The 23077-nt window shown below is 39.8% G+C and overlaps 1 protein-coding gene across 1 annotated transcript; it reads right to left on the reverse strand.

Annotated features, from left to right (window-relative positions):
- Positions 1-21863: 21863 nt before the first annotated feature.
- On the reverse strand, positions 21864-22565 carry LOC149168489 (uncharacterized). The gene has a single exon (XM_089424896.1). It carries the CDS (start codon positions 22563-22565, stop codon positions 21864-21866), a length of 702 nt encoding a protein of 233 aa, XP_089281022.1.
- Between the last annotated feature and the right edge of the window lie 512 nt (positions 22566-23077).

The raw sequence follows: 23077 nt of genomic DNA on the forward strand, positions 1-23077 counted from the left end.
TAATGAGCATGTGGATGAGGTTATACTTGCTTTCCTTTCTAATATTTGGCCAGGAAAGCCTCCAACCATAGTTTACAACTTTGCTCAGTTCTTAGCAGACATAATCCATGAACAATTTATCAGATTGCCAAATGAGAGAGTATTCAAATACTCATCAGTATTGTTTCACATGTTTTTATACTTTCAGTCAGACAAGATTCCAGTCAGCATCCAAAAGTTAGACACCAAGGGCCATCCAAGATTTGTCATCTTTTGGACACCACTCATCCAAAGATATTCCATTGTTTTTAGTTATAAAGATTTCATTGATTCATTTGTTCATCCAGTTGTAAACATGATAACCAGTACATATCAACCCAGGATCAATGATGAGATTAAGTTAGTTTTACAGTTGGCTAAAACCAGTAGAGTGGGAGACTAGTATCTATACCAGGACCACACAGAAATCAGGATATATGGATGCCATCTCACTCCCTACAAGCTACCCAAATAGCTCCCCATGAGGCTATTTGCATTAGAGTATTTCAGGCAGATCATAAACTTTGATGAGGTTAATTTTTTTTCGTCTAGGAAGAAAACTCAGCTTAAGATAAAAAACCAAATGGGCCCTTTTATTTGTAATAATAGGGAAGTCGGACAAGAGGCAGAGAAAATCTTACAACAAATGAACTTCAAAAGCAGTTTCATGTGGCAGTATGACCCTAATGGAGTCATAAACAAGTTAAGGCTTAAGTTCAAATTAATCCCTTTCATATATGAGGCCAGGATAGATATTGAAAGATATGTCAACCAGTCAGAGTGGTTGGAGAATACTTTAATAGATGTGGAGAATACTTTAATAGATTTGGAAAAGCAGATTGATATTAGTTCCTTTCTGCAGGTTCCAAACCTATAGGAACATATGAGTATTACTCCCATTTTACAGACTCCATCCATGCAGGACAGAAATGAAAAAAGAACCAAGCAAGAAGGTTCTAGCTCTGGGATGGACACTACAGATGACAGGTTTGAAATTAGTTACAGGAAGAAGCCCAAGCTTAATCCTATAACTGAGCAAGAAGACACCATTGAGATAGTTGAAATTACTGATACTGACACAATGGTTGGAAAGAGTAAAGGTCCAACAGTTTCAGAGGAAACTCATCAACCTTCTACCTCAAACACTCAAATTATTGAAAACAAGCTTAGTATTGAAGTCTCTTCATCCAGCAAGCCAGTGGATAAAGACAAAGATATAAAAGAGAAGTACAAAGAAATCAAGTTGAGAAATAAGGCATTAAAGGTTGAAACATATCCCTAGTACTTCAAACAGACACCTGCCAATCAGAATAGATTAATGTCAGCCTTTGACATTAAAACCGGTAAGATGCAAATGACCTTTATGTAGCTTATAGTCCACAACCCAAACCATCATCAAACTACAGGAAGAAAGAGTTTGAAGTTTTCGCTAGGGATGTTCACCCTTTTAACCAAATTGAATTCCATAAGTAGGCAGGTGAAATGATTTACTCCAAAATGACTAATAAAGAAATGACCGTGCACAAATTTCAAAGCTCACTGGATAACATCACAGCACAGCTTAAGCTAGAAAAGGCATCCTCATAGGCCAAGGATAACATAATCAAGTCACTGGAAGACTTGGTAATTGAAATTGGATATAATCCAAGTGACATCAAGGCAGCAGAAAAACTGATAAAGAAGAAAAATGAGGATATTGTTGCTTTGAAGAAACAATTGAAGTTGCCTCCCTCTGAACATCCACAAACCAAGGAGGTCCTAGAGAGCCAAACCCAACAGGAGGAAATGATGGATCTCATTCTTCAACTAAACGCTCAATTGAAATAAATGGAGAAAGAATTGGATGAGTTAATACAGCTGAAACAAGCCAACCTTGAGATAGCGACTACCACTACTATCCCTACAGTCACAACAACAGTTCCTTCAACTTTGGCAGCTTCATTGACCCCAACAGCTCCACTAGCTACAACATTTCCAGCTGCAACAACAACTACATCAGCAACAGGTTCAACAACAATAGCGACTCATCCAAGTGATGAAGCGAGTAAATTGGTCAAAGCCATGGAGGACATGTCCATTCAGACCACTGAGATAAATAAACTTAAAGAACAGATAACAAGTCTAGAGGATGAGAAGAAATTAGCTCAGATTATGCATAAAAATGAAGTACAGAAGTCAAACAAGTTGACTAAGAGGATAAAGAATATGGAAAAAGAATTAACATTGAAGGAGCCACTTGCCTAAGAAAAAGAGCAGATATGGGCCAATATCATTGACTCTGCCAATTATATTTGGCCATCTATTTAGGTTATCTTTGAACAAAATGATTTAGTCAAAGAGGCTACTGAAGCAATTCAAAAAGTGTAGGCCGAACTTAGAAATATGCCAGAAGAGGCCTCAAGAATAATCAAATTCCTTAACTCCAAGAATAAATATGAATTGCGGGAGCTGGACATAGCTGACAGGACTAGCACTATACTAGAGGTGAAGAAAGTACTCACCAAGAGGAACTTGATGATGCAGCTTGAGGACATATGTTAAACCATGGAGATAGTTATAGGCAAATTTATGGTCAAATTTGATGCTCTGAGGTAGAAAGGTCTACCAAATCCATTGGTAATAAATGACAGGTTAATGCCACATGAAGACTATAGCCAGAAATCAGAAAAGTGGCAAGGGAGAAAGCCAATAGTTCCTCTATGAAAGGGATGCTTACAGGAAAGGTTCTTTACCAAACTTTTGAGAACCTCTTTTACCTCTAATATGAGGTAAAACATCTTTTTGTAAATAAGCACACCTTTGCAAAATACACAGAACTTGATGAAGTCTACAAGAGGATGGTAAATATTAAATTACTAGATACATAGACTTGGGAAAAATTAAATGACTTAGTGTGAAAATGCAAGGCAAAACGGGGCATACAGAGCAGTGAAAGAAAAACAGCAAAGTCAAAGAGTATCAGTTAAAAGGAAAAGTAAAAGGATAGCCAGCGTAAAAGCAACAGCAAAGGAAAAAAAGCAGCAAAAGATCTAACAGCAGAGCCAAATAAACAGGGACATCTTGCAGCAGTTACATATCTGTCTCTATCTTCTTGCATGAATATTTTTTTATTTTTCCTTGAATAATTCCCAAAATAGCTTGGGATATTTTGTAATAAGTTTTTGTATAAATACTTCATAATTCGAAGTGTAGTGTGTGGATTGCTTGACATTTCTATAGTTGTATTGATCTGAAACCTAAGGGTTCATTGTACCATTTTTCAAGTGAGCACATTGCACTGAGTAATAAATAATTTGCATTACAAGATTCATGTGTTGGGCCACTTCAGTGAAGTATTTTATGTTTGGCAAATTGTTATCTTCTTAATTTTTTCACATACTTGCATGTTATTTAAATTGAATGAAGTAACTGGAATATTATTACAGAATTTGTTTAAGTACACTCTGTCTTGAATATTTAATCATTTTAGTGTTTTATTCTGATATCCAGAGTATGGAATCCTTCATTGTTCCCTAGTTTCAATTGACCTCTACCATTTCCCTCATAATCTGGTTTGATGAATCATTAATTGCTCCTTGACCCTGATTGAAAAACCACTTCACCATCCAACCTAAAATATGTGAATTTATTCAGCTACTTGCCCTATAAACACTATCTTTAGAACTTGATTCAGTGCTATTTTCTTAACACTTTACCCCATAACCCAATGGTAAAGGACATCCCTCTATCCATCTAAGTTAGTAATTCCACCACCAAATCAAAATCAAAACCCAATCAAAGCTTAAATAACTAGCCTGAAATCAAATAACTAAACAAAGTTAAATCATAAAGAGAGAGCCCTCTCTGAGCATTTGGAAGGCTAAATCCTGATCTCAAAAGTAGGTTTGTGGTTACCTCTAATATTTCTTTTACACAAGATAACAACTCTAGGGAAATTTTAGAGTGATAACAATGTGGACCTTCTTCCCTCTTTTTTGGATCCTTAACTCCCTCTCTCTTCCTATAATTCACTCCCTTCCATCCTCAAATGGTTGGTCATTGATTGTTGCATACTTATGTTGTGATTGTGCTTACATTCTATCCATTCTAACTTGGAGAAAGAGTGATTAAAGAATCTTTGCTTGGACTTGGACATCCACCAAAAGGAGGTCTCCAACATCAAGGCATAGGTTGTATGCTTCCTTTTTTAGCTTATTAATATATGCATCTGATGTTCACTTTCCGTAATTGTGTAAATGTTTATGCTTTTAGTTTAATACTCCTTGATCTATTAAGTAGTTTATGTTTGATGTATGCCATATATTCTCTTGTATCTCGCATAGTACTTTTATCTTCCTTGCAAGTACTCAAACATGAAGAACAAGTAAGGACAAGACTTGGAGCAAAATATTCAAAGCCATCTCCAAGGATTGAGCGATTAGCATTAGAGCGAGGTATGTTTCTCCTTCTCTCTGCATTTGTCGAACATAAGCTAGGAAAGTGTATATTAGTTTGTTTAGTTTGTTGCTAGACCCACTCATTGGGCTAGAGGGATCACTTCTGTCTGCAAAGTGGATTTTCCTTCACAACAGAGGCTAGAAAGAATTGTCAGCATTTGGGAGAGTTTGGGAGTTGATTGAGCTTCTGGTTTGGCAATGTGACTTTCACACTACCTAGGCCAGTGCATAGGCAGTGTTTGGGAGCTCATTTGGTGGGTAGAGTATCAATCCTTGAGGTTGATCTTTATCATAGAGGTTGGAAAAGATATTTGGAGTGATGTTTTCTTTCCTTTCAGAGCTTGGAGGAGGAATTTTTGGCCATTCTTTGCAAGATGCATTTTTGGCGTTATTTAGAGGGTGTCGGCCATAGAGGAGGTCGAATTTGGGAGGTTGGATTCAGGCCAAACCCTTTCTGGGTTTTTGTGGGTTTTGGCAAAGGAGTTTGTGGCTAACATTTCATCATTTTCTAGGCACCAAAGACAAGGTTTCTTGCAACTCCTTTCCAGCTAGTAGTTATAGTTACTAGGAGACAGCGCAGAGCATTAGAGGAGCAGTTACTTTCCAACATTGATATTCTTGTTTGACACTTGATTTTTGTCAAGCTTGCCCTTGAGGAAAGCCCACGTGCATTTTCCACACTATTGTACTTGATCCCTTCCATTAATAAACTGTCTCAGCTGGTTCTCATTTCTGTTGTGTATTGAGTAATTGTTGATCGTTTAATTTTTTGTGTATGAATCAAGCTTTCTTTTTCATATCATTGTTTGTTTAAGTTTGGAATATTACAGTGTTATTAGAGCTTAGATTCTGGCTCAGCCATGGGGAAAATTTTCTATGAGTGAGGAGGACAGCCAGAATATTACTTACAGAAGGCAGAGGTACTAGAGCAGGGAGAGGGAGTTGGAAATTACTCTAGACACAGAGGATCGTGGGAAGACTACAGTAGCCGAAGATATGGGTGAGCCAAAGAGTGGGGAAGAGATGGCCTTAGATACCCTCTTGAAGGCTTTGAGTGATTTGGTGAAGGGGTAGAAGTAGATGATGGACAAGATCAAAATGCAGAATTGGGGGTGAAGCACTCACAGGGAGTTTGTAGTTGGAGAGACTTCAGGGGCCTCTCAACACTTTGATCACCTTTCAGCCACTGCATAGCGGTGATTCTCAAGTGAGCCAACTCGAGCTACTTTACCATCTTTCATACCTTTGGCGCAGGGAGAGGTTGGTGGAGGTGAGGATCCATCGTTGATGGGGGAGAATTTTCGGGAGTGGCAACCCATGGGAGCAGACTTTAGAGAGGCTCTGGCCTTCAGATATTTTTGAAAGATCAAGCAAAATGAGAAGGGGAAAGGTTATGGTACGCATAACTATGAGCTACATCAATCTATTGGGAAAATGCATTTCCCTACATATAATGGAACTTCCAAGCGCACAGAATGTGCTTGGTTAGAGAATTTGGACACATACTTCCAGCTGAATCGGATGACAAAGGTAGACGCCATCAAGATGGCCACATTGCACCTGGAGGTGGAGGCACACGATTGGTGGTTGCATGGCTTTTCCACTCTAGGGCATGCCAGTGTGACCTCATATGAGGACTTCACATGGAGAGTAGTGGAGTGTTTTGATCAAAAGGATTCAGAGGTTCACTTCAGAGACTTGACCCAAGTCCTATAGACAGGAAATCTCAGAGTTTTTGAGGGTCTCAGTGATGGTGCTTGATTTTTTAGATGAGAGGAGGGTATACACATTTGTAGAGGGATTGAAAAAGCCATTGCGAGGACTAGTGAAGTCTCACAAACCATATACTCTTATGGAGGCAGTGTCTTGCACTCAGGATTTGCAGGGGGGCATCCCCAAGGCTCGAGCTCCATTTCTTGCACGAAATCCCTACCCTCAGAAGGGAGGTGACACTAGAGCACCACAACACAGAGAGAATCTCAAGGGCATGGCCAGTTCAATGACGAGACGAGGAGAGACCTCAGGAGGAGGAAGCTATGTTTTACATGCCAAGAGCCTTGGGCAACTGGTCATCAGTGCACAACAAGCAAGGCCCATTACATTGAGGTCTTCTCAGACCATTTGATCAGGAGAATGATGAGGAGTTGGAGTTTGGTGGCAGAGACAGCGAGGATCCAGCGGGGAGATGACCACCACCACCACCACCTCAGGGAGGAGCATCTTTCGTACCAGCAGGGGGAGTCCTAGCTTCTTTGTGCGTGATTCCCAAATGTTTTACCATGAGGATCAGAGGTACGGTGCAGGGGAAACGTATCTCAATCTTGGTAGACAATGGGCCACCCACAATCTTATTGATGCTCAGATGGTCCAGAGGAGAGGCAACACCACTACATAGTTTGAGGAGTTTTCAGTTCTAATATTAGGAGACAGGACTATGCAGTGCACTTGATATATTCCCGCTCTGACAGTGACTATGGGGAGATATTCGATGACGGACCACTTTTTCGTGGTGGATGTATCAGACACCAATGTGGTGTTAAGTGTCCAATGGTTGTATTCCCTTGGTCGGGTTACCAACAATTGGAAATAGTTGGTGATGGAGTTTGCTTAACCACATGGCAAGCTGGTCGTTCTTAGGGGCATGCATTCGTACCCCCCTCACACATTTTCAGCCCATCGAATGGAGGCCAATTTGAGGCATGGAGACATAGCATGGGTAGTAGAGCTAACAATTTCAAAGGCTAGGGTAAAGACTACACCACCACATCTAGACATACAGGCAGTATTGGATAGATATCTGGTAGTTTTTGGAGATATACCGTCAGGACAACCACCAAACAAGGGATTTGAGCACACTATAGAGTTGGAACTTGGTGTGCAAGTTGTCATCATTACACCCTATAGGCATCCCAAGGCCTATAAGGATGAGATCGAGAGATCAATCAGAGAGTTGTTGGCGTTGGATCACATCAGACCGAGTTCTAGTTCGTTTGCTTCTTCGGTTGTGATGGTGAAGAAGAAGGATGAGACTCTTTGCATGTGTATTGACTACAGGGCCCTCAACAAGAAGACGTTGAAGAAAAGGGATCCCATTTCGCTCATTAATGATTTGATGGATGAGTTTAGAGGAGCCAAGTACTTCTCTAAGATAGATTTGCAGTCATAGTATCATTAGATCCGAGTGAGAGAGCGAGACATTCCAAAGACAGCCTTCAAGTGTCATTATGGGCATTTTGAGTTCTTGGTCATGCCTTTTGGGTTGACCAATGCACCGACTACTTTCTAGTCATGCATGAGCCATGTGTTCTAAGGCCAACTGAGGAGGTTTTCACCGGTATTATTTGATGACATATTGATCTACAGCAGGACATGGGAGGATCACCTACAACACTTATAGATTGTGTATATTGGAGGAGCAGCAGTTCTACACTAAGATGTCCAAGTACAAGTTTGGGCTGACAGAGATGCTTTACTTGGGACACATCATAGGTGCAAATCGGGTCAAGGTGCATGAGGAGAATATTTGGGCCATTCGGGATTGGCCAGAGCCGCGAGATGTATAGCATTGAGAGGATTTTTGGGCATTACTTATTATTGAAAGTTCGTAAAAGACTTCTCACAGTTAGCAGCACTCCTTATTGATCTAACTAAGAAAAGGTCCTTTGCGTGGACGGAGGGAGCTCAAACAGCATTTGATCGCCTCACGAAGGTGATGAGTTGTTGTCTGGTATTAGCTCTCCCAGATTTTACTTAGCCTTTCACATTAAAGTGTCATGCATCAGGTGTAGGGATCGAGGCAATCTTATCCCAAGGAGGGCACCCCATTACTCTCGAGATTCGGAAGCTTCTACCTCATGAGTTGCAGTATTACATTTATGACAAGGAGATGTTGGCCATAATGCATGCATTGGCCAAATTTAGAAAGTATTTGGTGGGGAATCGATTTTGGGTGACGACAGATCACAATAGTCTTCACCATTTCATGGGGCAGCAAGGCCTCAATGAAAAACCGCATAGATGGGTCAGCAAAGTGCAGACCTATGAATTTGATATTGAGTATGTGTGAGGGAAGCACAACGTAGTGGCAGATGCACTATCCAGGAGACCATTCAAGCTTTCACTCATGAGCATTTGTCATGATTGGAAGGCTCAATTATTAGTAGAGTAATCCATGGATCGTTGGGTGTGCGAGATCTTGGAGGGTAGTTATGCAGATGAGCGCTACAAGGTGATGGATGAGGTTATTTATTATAAGGGGCACATATTTTTTTATTTCATCATCACAGTTGAGAGAGCACGTCCTTTGAGCATTTTATGATTCTCCTTTGTCCAGGAACCAGGGGTTTAGGAAGATTTATATGGCAATGAGAGAGCGCTTCACTTGGAAGGGCCTCAAGGGAGATGTGTTGTGGCATGTGCAGGAGTGCAAAGTTTTCCAGAGGAACAAGGGAGATTTGACCCATACAGCAGGATTTTTACAACCTCTTCCCATCCCTGAGGGGAAAATGGCGAGCATCTCTTGAACTTCATTACTGGCCTTCCCTCGGTGCAAGGGAAGGATTGTATTTTTGTAGTGGTCGACCGAATGACCAAGTTCACACACTTATTTTCCATACCAAAACAATATTCAGCCTCACAGGTAGCAGAGCTGTTAAATAGGGAGGTCTTTTGTCTGCACGGACTCCCTAAGACCATAGTCAATGACAGGGATAGCCAATTCATGGGAGGATTTTGGCAAGAGCTCTTCACACTAGTCGACACTGAGCTCACCCCAAGCACCAACTATCATCCATAAACTGATGATCAGACGGAGAGGGTGAACCAGTAGTTAGAGGGTTATCTCAGGAATTATGTGACAGGGTAGCAGAAAGCTTGGATTCGATGGTTGCATCTGGGAGAGTATTGTTACAACACCACCCATCATATGTCCATTGGTATGACTCATTTTCGTGCTTTATATGGTTATGATGCTTTCTCTTTTGTTGATATTTCTTTTGGAGACAGCAAGGCCCCAAAGGCCAAGGATTGGATCCTAGAGAGCCAAGATATCCTCAAGGCTCTTAACGATAACTTACAGACAACTGAGAACCAGCAGAAGATGTATGCTGATCGGAATCAAGTAGAGAGGCATTTCAAGGAGGGGGACTTGGTCTACCTTCGATTGCAGTCGTACTGACAATCCACACTTAAGCAGAAAGGGGCCGAAAAGTTGCAACCGAGATTCTTTGGGCCATACAGAGTGAGCAAGAGGGTTGGAGAGGTGGCTTACGAGTTGGAGCTACCACCAAGGATCAGGATTCATAACATTTTTCATGTGTTATGCATCAAGGGGGTGTTGGGGTAGCAGGTTATAGCAGTCATAGAGTTGCCTCGCTTGATGATGAGGGGGATTTGATTCTAGAGCCAGAAGCCATTTTGGAGACTAGGGAAAGTAATCTCATAAATGGGATCATCAGGGAGTATTTGGTGCAATGGAAGAATTTACCGAACGAGGATGCCACTTGGGAGGGAGAGCACATTCTTGAGCATCCGGCATTGAAGTTGCTTGGGGACAAGAAATATTTGGGAGGGGAGAACTGCCATGTCCCTTCCTAAATCATTTTGGAACAAGATTAATTTTTCTATTATGGAGCCAATTTTGGAGTTAGTGGACCCCATTCGATTTTATTAGGAGATTAGACTAGGAGAAAATATTTTGTTTTGTAGTTAAGTTACACATGGGGGCCACCCTTACTAGGGAATTACTCTCTCCCTAGTTCGATTTGCATGGAGGGGGTTAACTTTTGCATGATGACGGTTAAGGGCCCACGATGGAGGACAAAATGGAGGGAAAAGTGCTCCAAGAAAACTATATAAGGAGGGCAGCGCTCCTCTTCTCATTCATTCATGAGAGTATATCGATTTTTGTTTGGTTGCTCAAGCCTCTTAGTCGAGTCACTGGCTATTTAGCATGAGTTCTTCAGGCGAAGAGCTCACCCTTTCTTTGGGGGACTTCGAGTGCCACCCTAGGAAAGTTTTCTACATTTCTTCAGGAGGAGGATCACATTGTGATTTCCAGCAGTGAAATTTCCTTCCAGGTGGTGCATTTTACTAGAGGACGTAGTGGGAGAGGAGGCCAAGTTGTTGGTGGTGCTTAGCAATGGAGTTTTGATGTGAGATTTTCTGAAGAGAAGGCTAGGGAGGATTGTCTGCATTTGGGAAAGTTTGGGAGCTGATTGAGCTTCTAGTTTGGCAGTGTTACTTTTGCACTACATGGGTCAATACAGAGACAGTGTTTGGGAGCTCATTTGGTGGGTAGAGTATCAGTCTTTGATACTGAGCTTTACCGTGGAGATTGGAGATGATATTTGGAGTGGTGTTTGCTTCCCTTTCAGGGTTTGGAGGAGGACTTTGAGGCCATAGAGGAGGCTGAATTTGGGAGGTTAGATTTAGGCCAAACCCTTTTTGGGTTTTCGTGGGTTTTGGCCAAGGAGCTTGTCACTGAAGTTTCATCACTTTCTGAGCACTAGAGACAGGTTTCTTGCAGCTCCTTTCCATCCAACAGATACACAAACTGGGAGACCACAGAGCATTAGAGGAGCAATTACTTTCTACATTAAGATTACTATTTGACACCTGGGTTCTGTCAAGCTTGCCTTTGAGACAAGCTCAGGTGCATTTTCCATACTATTTTACTTGTTCCATTCCATTAATAAAATGGCTCAGCTGGTTCTCATTTTTGTATTTGTTGATCGTTTAATTTTTGTGTATGAATCGAATTTGCTTTTGCATATCACCATTTGTTTAAGTTTGGAACATTACATTGTTACAATTTATATAATAATGATTCAACCCCCCTTCCAAGTATTATTCTGGTTTCCAACACATACAACAACAAACAATGAGATCGTAGAGCTAATGTGGGATACACCACACAAAGAGGATATGAACTTTTATAATCTTAGAAACAATTCCATGGCATCGCTAAAGATGAATCTAGCCTAGTATTTATTACAAATACGAACACCAGACAGTTATCCATACATAGAGTCAACAAAGAAGTAGGTATAGAATTTCCACCCCACATCCAATAAATCAATATGTTAGTGGAAGGCGCCACTCGCATGATGTTGACCCCACATAGTGAATCAACCAATTAAGCTAATGAGGGATACACTAAGCACATAGAAGAGGAACTTGTATAGTGATGGAAATAAGTCTGAGGCACTACAAATGACACATTTAACTTGTTATTATGTACAAACATGCACACCAACAAAGTCATCCACATAAAATACCAACAAAAATGTTAAGTAATTATTTGTGAAAGACACCACTCCCATATAACTTCCCCCTTAGTATAAACACCATGGCATATATAGTGATATAAACCTCAATAAACCAGCCACCAAAACCAAAGTGTAACACATGACACACAAAAGATGAAACTAAAGTGCAAAACATAACACACAAAAGATAAAAGGTATTATCCAAACAAATAAACCATGTTGATATATCTTTGCAACACAATTTTTATGTGTTTACAAGCTCCCAATGAAGAAACTCGTGATACCAAATAACATCGATCTCCTTTTTCCTTTATCTATATTCATAAATTGATGCATTAAATATAATATCATTATCACATGACTCCTAAGTCATGAAAACTAACTCTAAATACGTTCAACTTTCTTTTATCTAGAAATTGCTTACCTATTTATTAAAGTTGTGACCTTACTCAATTCTTCATGGGTTGTATTTCATGTTGGATCAATGGGCATGTTATGATATGCAAATATTTACTATCAAAATTTTATGTTCGGTTTTAACTTCATGTGGGTTCAATTTCCATATTCTTCAAGTTCCACCACCGTCGGTCTCAAGTTTCTCATCTGCATCTTTTAAACCTCATTGCACCACAAAGTTTCATGTCAATGACGACGTCAATTTTTTTACCTCCACAAAATTTAATTTTTATCTTTAATTTTGTTTGGTTCTTTTCAATATTTCATAAATTCATCGTCAAGAGATTCAACTAAATTTTAACCCCTGATATAAACTTCTAAGTAACACAAACACTTGTAATATGCATTTTTTGAAACAAAATCCCATTTCACAACCCTTTTCCCTTGCCTATGGTTCCAATTGTTGAAAAGTGTGCAACAAGAAATGCTTGTTGAGAATGCAACAAGATGATGGAGCTTAGTGAAAAGAGTCGCCTTCACTAAGTGGGCCCGCAGGCAAATTATGGCGCAAGTTCTATTTTTGACCCCAGCAGGGATGATCACAGCAGGGATGATCACAGCAGGGGTGATCACAGTATGAGTGATCAAAGTCTATTTTTAGACTGGCTGTCAAAAATAGAAAAGTCAAATATTATTGTCTCATAATAATATTTGGACTATAAACTTGAGCTTATTCTCTTGGAGCACTTCAGGGTGAGCTACGGATGTGGTACATGCAGATCTTAGAAGGAAATACGTGGTTACCTATGGGATGACTAATATTTGCATGCAGGACTTCAGTTAGAACTCAAGTGAGTTGAGTTTAGTGGACTGGAGGTGCAGTTGATGGAGTTGTGTTCAGTTTAACTTTGTTAAACTAGTTGTATTTAGTCTAACTGATCAATAGACTAGAGATGAGTTGGGTGAATTAGTTATTAATTAATTCACAAGTTATTAACTCATAATGCAACTATAGAATACATCAGTTAACTTAGTTGCATGTCAGTGCATGTTCAGTTCAGCAGGGACAGGTGTTAGAGGATCATATTGCTATCAGTTTGACTATCGTTGTGCATGATGATTTGCACAATCAAAGGGATTGAGTATGCCAATGAATTGGCCAATACCAAGAATTGTAGCCTGTGCTCACATCCAACATAGTGTGAGTGATTATTTGTAGGTCAAATACGAGTTTGGTAAACCATTCTCATCAGTTCTTGAGCAGGTATTGCGCTGGAGAGGCAGGCAAGCAGTGGAATAGATTTGGAGATCAGATCTGAGTTGTATTGTGTGTAGCATGTGGAAATAATATTGAGTACTTGTGAGGAGTATTGTACTATGTATTGTTACATGATTCAATCAATATAATATACAGATAGTTGGGGTTTTTAGCGAGATGCTTTCCTCGGGAAAATACTGTGTTGATATGTGTGATTGATGCTTCTATGTACGCCTGTGAATGTTTCTGCTTCTGTAAATTGATGATCAACGTAGAGGAGGTTATGTATTATGCATGTTTCGCTTATAAGTGTATAATCAAGATAATCTATGTGAATATGTGTCATATTATTCAAAATTTCTACATGGTATCGGAGCTGCTTGATTTGTAGAAGAGATTTTTACAGGATATCAAGCGAGGATTGATCATCATATCTATTACTCAGGAAGTGTTTACATTTTATTTCTTCAGGGAGAGTCTGTAATCGGGCCAGGTAGCCTCTAGATTCATCCTTCTTTTGGAAGGTGAGATATCCGGTGAATCCCCATACAGCCGATCTCTATACAAGAAATACTTTGTTCTCACGAATTCTAGATCGGAAGTGGTTAAGTTTTTGAGCTGGTGGAATTCGAATTTAATTCCAAAGCAAGAGAGAAAGCTCAGAAACATTAAGTGTGAGAATGGAGACAGTATGCCCGAGTATCTCACGAAGTTCACCCAATGCCGGGATGAGCTGGGAAGTGTGGGGGTGACTGTCAGATGAGGATGGTGAGTCTAGCACTCCTTGACCTTCCTAAGAGTTGGCATAGCTACCAGGACTCGGTGAATGGAAGGGAGAAACTGCCAAATTGGGAACGACTATGGTCGGATTTGATGCAGGAGGAGATTAGACGAAGCACCAGAGACGGTTCTTCATCCATGCAGGATGAGGAATATTGTGCCTTAGCGAGTAAGGTGAAGAAGGGGAAGGAGAAGGTTTCTCTTTTCGAATCTTGTTCTTCCAATGATGGGAAGAAGGTTGACAAATCGAAAGTGCGATGCTTTCGTTGTCATGATGGGGACTTGGTGGTTGAGAGGGAGTATACATTACCTCTCAACATGCAGAGCCAGAAGAAGTCTCAGATGATTGTGGAGGAGCCACGATTAGTGCAGCAGCTTCAGGAGGTTGTGGAGGAGCCACAACAGGGGAAGCTGAGAGGAGATCGAATAGAGGAATATACTCATCCAGAGACCTCCAGTAGGGGGAAACTTCCAGCCAGGTGGACTGAGGGATCGCATGCAGCCATACCTCCAGGTAGGAGGTGGGGTGATGTGGATTGATCGTCCCAAGGAGGAGGGGAAAGATCCTTGAGGTACCCAACCTTTTGGATGAGACCTTGCTACGGGAGCCCCAATGTGTAGTAGCAGGAACTGATTGATTGGGTAGAGACAGATGCGGATGGAGCGGCAGAGAGAGCGACAGTGCAGGGAATCCCAGGACAGCGCATAGCTAGCAGGCTAGAGCAATGCGAGAGGCACAAGTGTTTTGCACAGTGCTAGGTGGCACAGAGAGGTGTGCAATGGTGCGAGATGCATGGAGATGTTGCAGTAGCGAGGATGTCAGAGAGGGAGCACTTGTTAGCAACAGGTAGAGCTTCAGCATCAGAGGGTGTTTCTAGCCCAACAGGGAGGTTAGTTGGGAGGTGCAGTGCAAATGCAACGCTGGGAGATAGAACCAACAGCAGCACGGATGCAGTCAGAGATCAAACTGACAAAGGCTAGAACAGTCAAATACTGAAGAGCACAGAGATGCAGAGTTTTCAGTCACAGAGGCAATAGCAGTCAAAGACTTTGATGACATAGCAAGTGGACCAGCCAGAGGTGTTGCATGGAGAACATTCCAGAGTTTCAGGATCGGGTTTGAGAGGAAGCCTTTCTTGTTGAGAGGGAGTGTTGAAAAGTGTGCAACAAGAAATGCTTGTTGAGAATGCAACAAGATGATGGAGCTTAGTGAAAAGAGTCGCCTTCATTTAGTGGGCCCACAGGCACATTAAGGCGCAAGTTCTAGTTTTTATCACAGCAGGGATGATCACAGTAGGGATGACCAAAGTATGGGTGACCATAGTATGGGTGATCACAGTATGGGTGACCACAGTATGAGTGATCAAAGTCTATTTTTAGACTGGCTGTCAAAAATAGAAAAGTCAAATATTATTGTCTCATAATAATATTTGGACTATAAACTTGATCTTGTTCTCTTGGAGCACTTCAGGATGAGCTACGAATGTGGTACATGTAGATCCCAGAAGGAAATACGTGGTTACCTATGGGATGACTAATATTTGCATGCAGGACTTTAGTTAGAACTCAAGTACGTTGAGTTTAGTGGACTGGAGGTGCAGTTGATGGAGTTGTTTTCAGTTTAACTTTGTTAAACTAGTTGTATTTAGTCTAACTGATCAATAGACTAGAGATGAGTTGGGTGAATTAGTTATTAATTAATTCACAAGTTATTAACTCATAATGCAACTATAGAATACATCAGTTAACTTAGTTGCATGTCAGTGCATTTTCAGTTTAGCAGAGACAGGTGTTAGAGGATCAGATTGCTATCAGTTTGACTATAGTTGTGCATGATGATTTGCACAATCAAAGGAATTGAGTATGCCAATGAATTGGCCAATACCAAGAATTGTAGCTTGTGCTCACGTCCAACACAGTGTGAGTGATTATTTGCAGGTCAAATACGAGTTTGGTAAACCATTCTCATCAGTTCTTAAGCAAGTATTGAGCTGGAGAGGCAGGCAAGCAGTGGAATAGATTTGGAGATCAGATCTGAGCTGTATTGTGTGTAGCATGTGGAGATAGTACTGAGTACTTGTGAGGAGTATTGTACTATGTATTGTTACATGATTCAATCAATATAATATACAGATAGTTGGGGTTTTTAGCGAGATGCTTTCCCCGGGAAAATATTGTGTTGATATGTGTGATTGATGCTTCTATGTACGCTTGTGAATGTTTCTGCTTCTGTAAATTGATTATCAACGTAGAGGAGGTTATGTATTATGCATGTTCCGCTTATAAGTGTATAATCAGGATAATCTCTGTGAATATGTGTCATATTATTCAAAATTTCTACACCAATACTCAATTAGTTTTTAATCTTTGATTTTTAAAGATAATACTCATTTTGATACCATATAAGATTTTATATAAATAACCTAATATATTAAATATAAATGAAAATAATAATTTGATACCATATAAGATTTCATATAAATAACCTAATATATTATATATAGCTAAAGAAAATAATATATATAGATAGATACACACGCTCATTTAGCTACTCGTAACTTTTAGCTATTTATCTACCTAAATTTACAACTCTCAATACATAATTAGCCTTAAAATTATAACTTGATTAGGGCATAATTGAAATTTGTGTTTTCTTCTTTTTTTAGAATCAACCCAAAATTCTTTAACCAATTTTTCAACGACTCTACTTGTAACTTCTAACTATTTAGCTACCTAAATTTACAACTCTCAAGACATAATTAGCTACTTAAAATTACAACTCTCAATACATAAGGGAGGTTATAGCTATTGTAAGCAATCCATATCTTATTTTCTAAGGTAAAAAAATAAAAATAAAAAATAAAAAATAAAAATAAAAATACATTGTGTATGGTGAAACCTTTGTTGGAACTACGATACATTTTTAAGCATAATGTTTTTGGAGTTCATGTTTATTATCTGAAATGATGTTAATGATGTTTATGGTGTTAGTACCAAAGTTTATGATATCAATAAATATCATCGCATTGGGATTCCCTACACCTCATCTGTAGTTAATTCGCAGCGTTTAAGTATTACAACTGTCATATCCAATCTGCAATCCCCTGATTATCTTATCCTCTCTGATGATTTTCTAGATTTCGGCATCAATTCCCTGCTCTCCCTGGTACGTGGCACGAGCAGGCTCGTCCCACCGCAGTTACCTTCCTCAACCACCTCGCTGCATCGACGGTGGAGATCCGGGCTAATGATCCTATGGCTATGGTTGATTCAAGGTTAATTCAAGCCAGCTCTCAGGAGCTAAGCCGCATTTTCCACTTTCGGTTCAGGGCGCCAGCTCTGCGTTCCACTTTGTCTCCGCCAACTGGTTCTTTCTGTCAACTCGGCCGTGAACAACTTGGCAGGTTTCTAGTGCGAGGTATGGCTTCATCTCTGAACAACGAATTCAGGGTAAGAATTTACTGCTAATTTATTTACGTATTATCTCTTCTCAGTGATTTAAGGTTTCAGTGATTGAAGGTTTCCCCAATTTACTCAGTCCTGATATTAATGTAATTGTGATACCTCTACCTGTAGGTTCTACCTCAGAGGATCTAGGAGCTGCCGCCAAATCAGTAAAGCAAACACCTTACCAGGTTTCATCGCTCAGGAAATCCCGGGTAAGAGTTTATCACCGATCCTCTGGTTATCTAGGTTGAGATGTTCGGCCCCTCCATGGAAATGTTGCCTCTACTCCTAGAATTTTTTGGAATTAAGTTGAATGGAAAATTGTAATAGTTGCTAGCGAAGCGCTGAGGAAATTTTGGTCTGCTCTCTATTGAAGCGAGGGTTTGATTTCCGGCTTCGGTTGTAGAGTCCATGTTAGCTTATATATATATATATATATATATATATATATATATATATATATATATATATATATATATATATATATATATATTATCTTGTATACGCTGAGAATCTCCTCAGAATAAGGAATATGGTTTGCTACTCCTATTAATAAGACTAAGCTTACTGTACCATTGGTTATAAATTTATATGCTCTGGTCACTGAGTTGGTTATGGGATTCTGCTGGATGTTAAGGTTTCATGGTTACCTTTTGTATTGTAGTCACATGGTTTCTTATTCTGAGCTTTTAGAGTTTTTAAGCGTATATTCATGGAAATTACTCATATGTATATATGGTATTTCCACGCTTCCTCTGGATTATATTGATTCTATTCTTGTATTCTGTTTTGTACACTTATTCACAGTATTTCCGTTATTATTTCTATTCAGAGGCGTTGGAATATATTACTAATGTAACTCTAACTGAATTCCATTTACTATTATTGTTTATTAAGATTGTTTAAGGTACCAAACTGTTAATAATGTCGGCTTTTGCTACCCTTGATGCGAGTTATCTTCGTTTCTTTTGTTGTTGTTGTTTCGACATTGGATTAGTTGTTTTCCTCCTTCGAGGGTTGCATGATTTTCCCAGCACTAAGGATTTCCTACCTGTGTAGGGTTTATGGAGATTTCTTCAGGGTTTGAATTTCATCTTTAATGTGATTCCTTTCCCACTAGCCGGCTGGACCTAGGGTTTAAGTTTCGGTCTCTCTTTGTTTTCTTTTTTTAGAGTCTACCTCCGGTTATCTATCGATGGGAACAACCCCCTCCGCTTGTTAGATTTCCAACATTTTCTGGTAAATTTTCCTTCTTTCATTAAGCATCTTTGTTCAAAGTTTGCTTGTCATGAGATTTAAATTACAGTTCTTGAATACCCTTGATCAACTAAGATAATTGTTTTCCAGTTTGTGTTCTTCTGCTACAATAAAATCTTGCAATTCTTTTATAGAGGGGCTACGCACTTGACACTAGGGTTGCGTGTACCCAGCTTAAGGACACCCAACAATTTCGAGGCAAACAATGTCATCGGAGAATGGGTTTTCTATAGCTTATGGTAGTTCATTGTTTCTGTCACCTCTTTCTTGTTTCTCTATTATCCACAATATTAAACACTCTATTGTTTATTATTCAAGAATCTTACAACATAAAAAAAATCATTAATATATTGTTTCCTCTTCATTATACATTCAAATGAAGGTTCGAAATATGGTCTTTCAATTTTTGTAAAGGTCTCATTTCTTAACTATGCAGACACTATTATTTGTTTTTTCATTTACTGTAAAAGACCTATACAGACACAGTTATTAGTTCTTTCTTTTTCTGTAAAAGACTCAATGCCTAGCTATACAGACATAGTTGTATTATACGGAATTCAAATGTAGAACTCTTTAGAAAGATCACCAATGTTTTCTATCGCTTGTCAACCACCCGGCCATGAGATTTGTCCTCCAAGACTCAATTTCCCCCCAAGCGTACTTGCAATACCTCTGTCTTCTGCAAGTCACTGGCTCATCATGCCTCTGCTATCTGGTCATCACCAGACTTAGCAGTGTTTTTCCTCCTTACCGTCTATCTTTATAGCACGGTTTTTCCTACCCCCCACTGCTTTTTCTTTGGAAGCATTCCACAGCTAAGGAAGGTAGTTAGGGTTTTCTGGCAACTGTTTCTAACTTCCTTTCATGAGAAATTACGAGATTAGATAGTACTCTAATCATTTCTTTAATTCCAACAGTTCACAATATTCTTCAATTCAAACAGTGATAATAATAATAATTATTCAATTTAACTAGAAATAACAATAAATATTCAATTTTTCCTTACTGTGGTAAAATAAAAAATATTTACAGTTTTACTGGAGCATTACATCTCCCCCTCCTGAAATCAAACATCATCCCGATGTTTTCCATCCAAAAACAACTTTGGATAAGCTATCCTCATGAGTTGTTCATCCTCCCAGGTGGCCTCATCCGGCCCAAAGTGTTGTGATTGCACTTTAACCGGGTGATGACTCGTCTCCGCAGCATGACTTCTCTCTAATCGAATATCTCCAGCGGCTCGACCAAGAATTCTCCTTCCGATTCGACCTAAAACACACAATTCTTAAGTCAGTTTTCCCTTAGCAAAAAAAAAATTGCTTGGCCTACCTAAGACACTTTCCTACTTATAATGCAACATGTCAGCCGCACTCATCACATATCCTTGTTGATACTCGCAACTCGCTGGGTTTTGCACTTGTTGTCTTATTTGTTGATAATTCTGATCTTGCTCTGCTGCTTTTTTAATCATCTCATTGAGAGTAGTTCTCCCTTCGCTGCAAGCAATTTCGTAGAGACAATGAACCTTTCAACATAGAGCATCAACCACCCGGTTTTCTTTCCCCTTCAAGTGTTTAATATCAAAATCAAATCCACTCAGAAAATCCACCCACAGTGCCTACCTAGCATTTAAGGTAGGCTGTTGAAATAACTAGTCAGGTTGTGATGGTCTGTCATCAATAGAAATTTATTTCCCATCAAATAATGACGCCACATTTTTAAAGCGTGAATGACAACAGCCAGCTCCAGATCGTAAGCGAAATATTTCTATTCATGCTCTTCTAATTTTCTGGATTCATAGGCAATTACTTTACCTTCTTACATCAATACCCCCCCACACCTTCCTTACTTGCATCTATGCACACCACATAATCCTTCCACGGGACTTCTATGCTTAATATAGGCGCGGTGGTGAGTAGATGTTTGACTTGTTCAAAACTTTTTTGCCATTCTGCAGTCTATTTAAAGGTTTTCCCCTTTTTCTGCAGGGAAGTGATAGGATAGGCCACTCTTGAAAATCCTTCCACAAACCGTCTGTAGTATCCTGCTAATCCCATGAAAGATCTTATATCTGCTACGTCTTTCCGTACTGGCCATTCCATTATAGTCCTTATCTTCTCAAGGTCGACAGTGATTCCTTCTTTGGTGATAATATGTCCCAAGTACTGAATTTTCTCCTTAAAGAAGTCACACTTGCTATACTTAGTGTATAGTTGATGTTCCCATAGTGTTTGCAGTGCCAACCTGAGATGTCCCTTGTGTTCTTCAACATTCCAGGAATATATTAGTATATCATCAATAAAAATTAACACAAACTTGTATAAATACTGATGAAATATGTTGTTCATTAAACACATAAATGTCATAGGGGCATAGGTCAACCCAAAAGGTAGTACCACGAACTCATAGTGTCCATAGCAAGTTCTAAAGGCAGTTTTGGCTATGTCCTCCTCCTTGATTATGATCTGGTGGTATCCCGATCGCAAATCAATCTTTGAAAATATCGTTGCCCCTTTTAGTTGGTAAAAAATTTCATCAATATTGGGTAAATGATACTTATTCTTAATTGTTAATTTATTCAACTGGATCTGGATCTGCTACGATGTTTGTCCCTGCTCTCGCTTCTGCCTTTGAATCACCTGGCTCTGGATCCGGAAATGGAACCGGACGAAGGGAATCATTCTACTGACGAAAAAGAAACCTTTGCCCATGTTTATGGCTTTGATACCACCCATGCGGCGTGCCTAACGTTTGTTCTTATGTGGGTCATCGGTGACCTCTGATAGGGGATCAAAGCAAGATCGATGACTAACTCTCAACTCTCGAACAAGTTGTATGGCTTATTTTATTATGTCGATAGTCCATGCACATACGAAGGGTCCCGTTCTTCTTCTTGACAAATAGCACGGGAGCTCCCCAGGGCGACACACTGCGATGGATGTAATTTTTATCTAACAGCTCCTGCAATTGCATCTTCAGTTCCGTTAATTCTGGTATTCTCATTTAATATGGAGCCCGGGACACCGGGGCTGCTCCAGGCATCAATTCAATAGTAAAATCTGTCTCTCTTGGGTGGCAGCCCTTGTATCTCTTCAGGGGACACGTCTGCAAATCTTGAACCACTAGAATACTTTCCAAGGTGGCAGTCTTGTCTCTTGAGTTGGCATAGCCAATCTGAATGGCATAAACTTGACATCTTTTCCTCATGAACTTTGCTAATTGCGAGGCGGTTATTGGCCGAATCTGTACCGGCCTCAAAATACCCTTTATCTCTTGTTTTTCCCCTAGCTCATTTTGGTAGCTGATTGTTTTTGTTTTAGAGTTTATTATGGACCAACGTTTTTCCAACCAGTCCATACCTATCAGCACATCGTATGATCCAAGGGGAAGTATGTTTAAATCTGCCAATAAAGGTTGGCCTGCTATCTTCAGTGGGCAGTGACTGACCTTGGCTAACACACGCCTCTTTGCCCCTGTCGCCAGCTGAACTAGCCAAGGGTATTTAAACTTGACAGATTGTAATTTACATTTTTCCATAACCTTAGAACTAACACAGCTTAATGTAGCTCCAGGGTCAATTAAAACAGATACAGTTTGATCAAAGATATTACCTTCAAATTCCACCATAGTCGGTTGATATTCGTCCTGATGATCTTCGGGAGCAGCATTAATTTTTGGTATACTCCGAGCCATGTCACCCACCATAGACGCTTCATGGATTTGTGAAACCTGTTCATTACCCTTTTGATGAGGACAATTCTTAACGTAATGGGGCCCACAACAACCCGAGTGTTGTACTAGCGGTCTCGTTGTGCCTTCATTATCAACTTTGCCAGATTGCTCACTGAATTTGGATTCAGTGGGTGGCTTCAATCTGAGATGATTTTTGGGCTGGTCCCTGTTGTTTGGCCCTTTGGAAAATCATTTGCTAAAATTGCCACGATTCCCTTTTGTGCCCACAGCCATCTTATTACCCTTTTTATCAGCCCACCGCTTTCCCAAAATTTCTCCCTTATGTTTGCTTTGTTAATAGCATATCCTGGCCTTTCGTATAACCTCATTCATTGCTTTTGGGTTATCAAACTCAATCCTTTCCCTCATTACCAAGGGTAAGCTACTAACGAACCGTTGTACTTTAGCCTTTTCATCACGTATATAAGGTACATAGCGGAGCAGAGAGGTAAATTTGGTGATAAACTCATCCATTGTCTATTGTC

This window comes from Pinus tabuliformis, chromosome 4_2 (genome assembly GCF_031772625.1).
Source record: "Pinus tabuliformis cultivar Carrire ecotype Pingquan chromosome 4_2, CPIR1, whole genome shotgun sequence".
In the NCBI taxonomy this organism is placed as follows: Eukaryota; Viridiplantae; Streptophyta; class Pinopsida; order Pinales; family Pinaceae; genus Pinus; species Pinus tabuliformis.